Raw genomic sequence first — 6,000 nt, 5'->3', positions numbered from 1 at the left:
CACCGAAAACTTAAAGATCAATTAAACAAAATTAAATCGATGGTAATATTTGTGGCGATAAAGCTTAAAATCAATTAAAATAAAAATAAACATTTTAGTAGATGTCATATTTTTATTATATTGATGTTTCAATGGTTAAAATATTAAAATAAACAATATAATATATAAATCATCCAAAAATTAACAACAAAATAAAGTAGAGTATACCTATAATAATATCAAGCTGGAGTAATAAAATAAATATTTTGATTATTAAATATCTTACACTTAACCTACAATTATGCAAATTAATATTTTGTTATAATATATATATATATATATATATATATATATATATTATGGTGTTTTATGTGTTGTTTAATGATCAATTATGAAATAATTTAATTAGTATATGAGATTGCTAATTGAATGTTATGAGTTAATTAGAATTTCTAATTTTTTAGTAAATAAAATTTAATTCATTTTTTATCGGATTGGATTGAATGGAGTAAATTGGGTCATTAATTTTAAATTTGTTATTTTTCTAAAATGCGTAATTTTAAAATATTTTTATTTTATTTTTCAGAATAATTTTTTAAAAGTAGAAAATATTATTTGTTATTTTAATAATCGAATTATTTACTATTTCAAAAACACATATTTAAATTAAAAATACAATTATATTATTGTTTAATGATTTCGATATAAAGAAAATTCAATCTGAGAGATTGTCGAGGACATAGGACTTGGGCCTATATTTCTAACAAAGTTTAAAAGAAAATGAAAAAGGGATAAAAAAAATGGACAAAATGCATTTGCTTCCACCCAATTTTATTTGATTTTCTTATACGAAGCAGATAAGATAAGCTTGTATTAGAAAAAGAGAATCTTATAGATAACGTATTATGGTTACAGTTAAAAAGAAAGAAATGGCTAACTGGACTTGACAGATTGAGCCTTTGATTTAGTTTACACTTGCCTCTGGATCATAATCTTCTGATGGAATGACTGAGAAATTTCTGCTTACGACGGAGAAAGCAGGCTGAGAGGGCAATGGAAGCGAAACAGAGTGACTGCTAAGCATGAGCACAATAGAGGCCATGGTTGGTCTATCACCCACTTTTTCCTGAACACAAAGCAATGCAATGTGGATAAATCTCACTATTTCATTTCTCGAACTGTCCGCAATTGTTGGATCAATAGTGTTTAACACTGTCCCTTCCCTCCAGTTTTGCCATATCTGCAAGCAGTTCATCAATAAACGGTACAAATATTGGTTCAGATTCAGTCTTAAAGATTACAATTCTGTAAGAAACTGACGGAATCTAACCTAAGGATAAGGAAAACAAGTCAGTCATTCAAAGAATAATTACTACTTACATAGGTTAGAAGATCCCCTTCATTCTCTCCTCTTTGTGCCCAACTGTTTTTCTGGCCACTTACAATCTCAAGAACCAATATGCCAAAACTATAAACATCAGATTTCACTGAGAATTGTCCGTAGAAGACATACTCTGGTGCCATATATCCACTGCATGTCCAAATGGACCATCTCATTAGCTCAGTTACGAACAAATATTGACAACTTTGTTAAGATCACCTTTAGAGATCAGAAATATTGACAGTGATTAATATAAATTATTTGGCACAGGGCATTCCAATACTTACTAGGTTCCAACAATTCTACTAGTATTGTCCTGAGTTTGATCCACTTCAAATAATCTTGCCATGCCAAAATCTGATATCTTTGGATGCATCTCGGCATCTAAAAGAATGTTACTTGCTTTGAGATCACGGTGAATGATCGTCAAACGTGAATCCTCGTGAAGATAAAGAAGACCTCTAGCTATGCCTGTTATGATTTTGTGTCGCTTTTCCCAATCCAATTGTGCCCGCCCAACTTCATCTACAAACCAAAGCCAAGATACGATATTCTCAACGAGTTAGAATGTTTATAAATGAAGAATAGATGGTTCGGTTCCTTTAGTTTTGACTTACCAAATATGAAGAAATCGAGGCTTTTGTTGGGAACATATTCATACACCAATAGCCTTTCTCTTCTTTCCAAGCAATATCCTATCAGCTTAACTAAATTTCGGTGCTGAAGTTTGGCCACTAACATCACCTCACTCTTAAACTCAATTTCTCCTTGGAGGGAGTTCTTGGACAACCTTTTGACTGCAACATCCTGACCATTGGAGAGCTTACCCTGAAAATTTAAAGTTTATGAATGTAAGTCAGGGTAACGGCCTATCAGGTATACCAGTACATTTTGTAGATGTGATGTACATCTTTTTGTTACACTGTTATACTTACCTTGTAAACAGGTCCAAATCCTCCTTCTCCTAGCCTATTTGCATCAGAAAAGTTGTTTGTAGCCGTCATGACAGTGGATAAGTCCAATTGCAATGTCTCTATTGATGTGATTTCATCACGATTTTCAGCTTGAACTGGGAATGAGTTGCAACAAATCAGTTCTCCAAATGGAATTCTGCTTCTTTTTAGGAAAATATTCTTCTTATAGACGCTTACTTGCTTATTTATGATAATAATAATAACTTTCTTTTGGGAACTTGGTAGAACTTATAATATAAAATTTATGATATCTCCTATTTATTATAGCTGACATGTTAAAGTTAAGTGATACTTGGCATAAGTTTATTCAGACTATTTGTATTATGTGAATCAGAAATTCTACAACTAATTATTTTGGATAAGCTGATTTTCAGACATTTTAAAAAAGTTTCTACTCTTTCTCCAAATGTATTTTATTATATAAACACTTATTGCTGCAAGTGTCCTTTTTTTCATTTTACTATTTCCTGGCAGTGATTGAACCATGCACTTTTTTCTAACAGTGGAAGAAATTTCAAATTCTATTGTCATTGTGGGTAGCAACCATAGTGTACTTCTTCAGTTTTACCCTATTAACTCCATTGCAGACAGCAAAGGATTAAATCAACAAATATCATAATAAAAGAGAATGTGATGTTAGCTTACCTTCAATCTGTTTCCGTGACTTCCTCGTTCTCAAACAGACGCACATAAGAATTACTAGTATGACAAAGGCTATTGGCACAACTATTGCTATTACAGTTAGAGAAGTGTTGCTCTTTCCTGCCAAAACAGAAACTTCAATAATTAGTATATTTATAGGATTGAGGATAATAAATTAGTTCTCAACAAGTCTAATCACTTTCATGGAAAATAATTTTGTAGGTTCGGTAAAATGCACTTCTAATTTCTTCGAATTTATTAAAATCGTCAAATTTTGAGTTTCAACATTTCAAGAAGGAGTTGACGTTTACCTTCTGTAGACAAGGTATCTATCGGAGGAGGAGGAGGAAGAGCAGACACATTTGGTGCTGGTGCCGCTGCCGGTGCTGGTGCTGGTGCCGGTGCTGCTGGTATTTCAACATTGGTAGGATCAAAGAAGCTGTATGTCTCATATCTGAAGTTACAACTAGGCCTTACAATTCTACCACCTTGCTTGCCATCACAACATCGTGGAATTTCTGCGATAACCCCACTCAAGCATTCGGTGCAATCTCGTTCTGACAAGTCAGGTGTACACTGCACAAGAGCAAATATATTCTGAAAGGCTGGTCCTGAAACATTTGCAGCAGCAACCTTACGCTTGGAGTCCCCTAGTGTAGCATGGCCTACGAGGTTGTCTAGCAAGTTCCTCAACGCTTGATTGAATTGATCAAAGTCTGTTGCATTTCCAGGGTTCCACATATAGAAACTAGGTGTGGTTTCCATGGTGTTGAACAGTGAGCGGTTGGAATAGCGTAACATGCAATTGTCATACCAACCAATTGCCTCCTTCTGATTTGGACACCGCTGCTGGAGAAGGACTTTTGAATCATTCAAGCATCTACGGCAAGCGTCCGACTTAACATCTCCTCTGCACAGCCCAATTGCGTTTACTGTGTCAGTATCTTGGCCAAGCGAAAAGTTGTAGAAGCCATAGTCAATATCTGTGTTTGAAGAGAGGTTGGACAAAAGGGTATTGAGATTGTTGTGGTAGGTGCCGTTGGCACTGTAATTACCCTTGTCATTCATACAGAAATGGTATAAGAAACTTGGTTGGGCATAGGATTGGCATATTGTTAGGAGTATGACAAGCATACAAAGCAATCCGGACATTCTTGAAACCATGGCCACAGTTGTCCGGAGTAAGGCAGTAAGAGAAAACACATGGAAGATTTATTGTTGATGAACATGAACATTTAACTTTTGACTTTAAGGTACCTGTAATTGCCCCTGTTTACGGGTCACCGTATTAATGTGATTATGAAAGTTGGTTGAAAAGAAGAAGGCAAAAACTAGCCTCATGTTTCGAACCGATATCCAAGTTACTATCACTTTTTCATTTGAAAAATAATATCTTGATACACTTAAATTTTTTAAATTTATTTAATTAATTTATTTATTTATTTATTTTATTCTTTCTTAAAAAAATATAAAAATTCAATCATTTATAATTATTTTATGTTTTATTATATCCCAAATGTAAAAGTGCATCACTCTTCTATTCCTCTAATTGCAATTTACAAAACATATAATTTATTCACTCAATTGACTACCAAGTTGGACTTTGAACAATTCTTTATTACAAAAAATTAATGTGATGTTACAGGAATCACTAGTATAGTAGTATACGGTAAAATATACACAGTCGTCACTGCTGATTTCCTTCTCAAATTAACAGCCCCAGATTACTTAGATACATAATTTCATTTCAGTACTATATTTGCTGTTTTATATAAATGAAGTAGTTATATTTTTATTTTATTTTAATAACATGACATTTTATATTTTTTTAATATTAATGTTCTTACTTTTCAATTTACTACTCTGTTTTCAATGTTTTACTTTAAAAAAAATATAATATACTTTAACTCCTATAATTTATCTTTTAATATGTTATTGTAATTTTGTTCTGAATGTTTATTATATACTAACACTGAACATTACTTGGTTATAATTAATGTCAAGCAGAACTTTTTAATTGACATATTATTTGAATTAGTGATATGTTTTGTATATTAATTAGAACCATATTTTGTAAATAATTAGTACATTTATAATAGTAACTACTAACTGTCAATATAATTAAAAAAATATAAAAAAAAGTTGCATTATGTACATATAGATACTTTAAATTAATGCATGCATTATATGTGTTAATAATTATTTAAAATTGATCCATTTTTTGTATTTTACTTTGGAAGTGGTTTTGATCCTGTTTTCCAACAGAATATTTTAGTGATCACATATTTCTCTTTCAAATATCAGGAGTGTTGACCACTTCCATCGTCAATGTAGATGGTGATTCGTAAACTAATCAAGTGCCGTTACGTTTACCAATGAGCGTACTGTAGGGGTGTGAAAAGGAAGATAACAGGCCTAAACAATGCCAATACATTATGAAACTAAATCTTAACATAAAAATTAAACCGTTTCTATTAAATAATTTCAGTTGAATATACATATATATACATGTATACATACATATATATAACTAAAAAAATTCATAAACATACTGTTCTAAAAATATTATGATGAATTAATGCTAATAAAATTATCAAATAATAAATATATATTTGAAGAAGATTAATTAAATTTTTGATATAAAAAGTTAAAACACAGTTTACACATTAGTCACTTAAAATTTATACATTTTCAATTAAATCCATATTTTTGCAAAAGTATATAATATATGTTGTGAAAAAATAATATAACTTCAATTTAAAATGCTCTTAACTAAAATTGTGTCGTATTAATTAATATGGTTTCATCTTTAAAAATATTCTAAAATAAGTTATAGTGAATTGACACAGTTTAATGTAAAGAAGTGGTACGGTCTTGATATGATATGATTTTTAATTATAATCCTTTTAAACATTATCTATTTTGTTAATTTTTTTTTAAACACACTACTTTGATAAAGTAAAAAAAAAATGGCTCAAACGGTCTAATTGCTTCCATCACATGACACAACTACTAAGTGAATTT

At 30.9% G+C, this 6,000-nt stretch overlaps 1 protein-coding gene across 1 annotated transcript; it reads right to left on the bottom strand.

Annotated features, from left to right (window-relative positions):
* Positions 1–771: 771 nt before the first annotated feature.
* Positions 772–4,211, bottom strand: LOC148194792 (cysteine-rich receptor-like protein kinase 26). The gene is made up of 7 exons (XM_088097461.1): positions 3,288–4,211; positions 2,980–3,096; positions 2,296–2,429; positions 1,978–2,188; positions 1,648–1,885; positions 1,360–1,510; positions 772–1,219 (listed from the first exon to the last, which is right to left on the bottom strand). Exons 1-7 carry the CDS (start codon positions 4,138–4,140, stop codon positions 944–946), a joined length of 1,980 nt encoding a protein of 659 aa, XP_087953587.1. The 5' UTR covers positions 4,141–4,211; the 3' UTR covers positions 772–943.
* Between the last annotated feature and the right edge of the window lie 1,789 nt (positions 4,212–6,000).

The sequence above is a fragment of the Vigna umbellata genome, chromosome 8, assembly GCF_029865625.1.
Source record: "Vigna umbellata cultivar VRB3 chromosome 8, Vumbellata_1.0, whole genome shotgun sequence".
In the NCBI taxonomy this organism is placed as follows: domain Eukaryota; kingdom Viridiplantae; phylum Streptophyta; class Magnoliopsida; order Fabales; family Fabaceae; genus Vigna; species Vigna umbellata.
The sequence above is the reverse complement of the archived record's forward strand: the minus strand, read 5'-3'. Positions and strand labels throughout refer to the sequence as shown.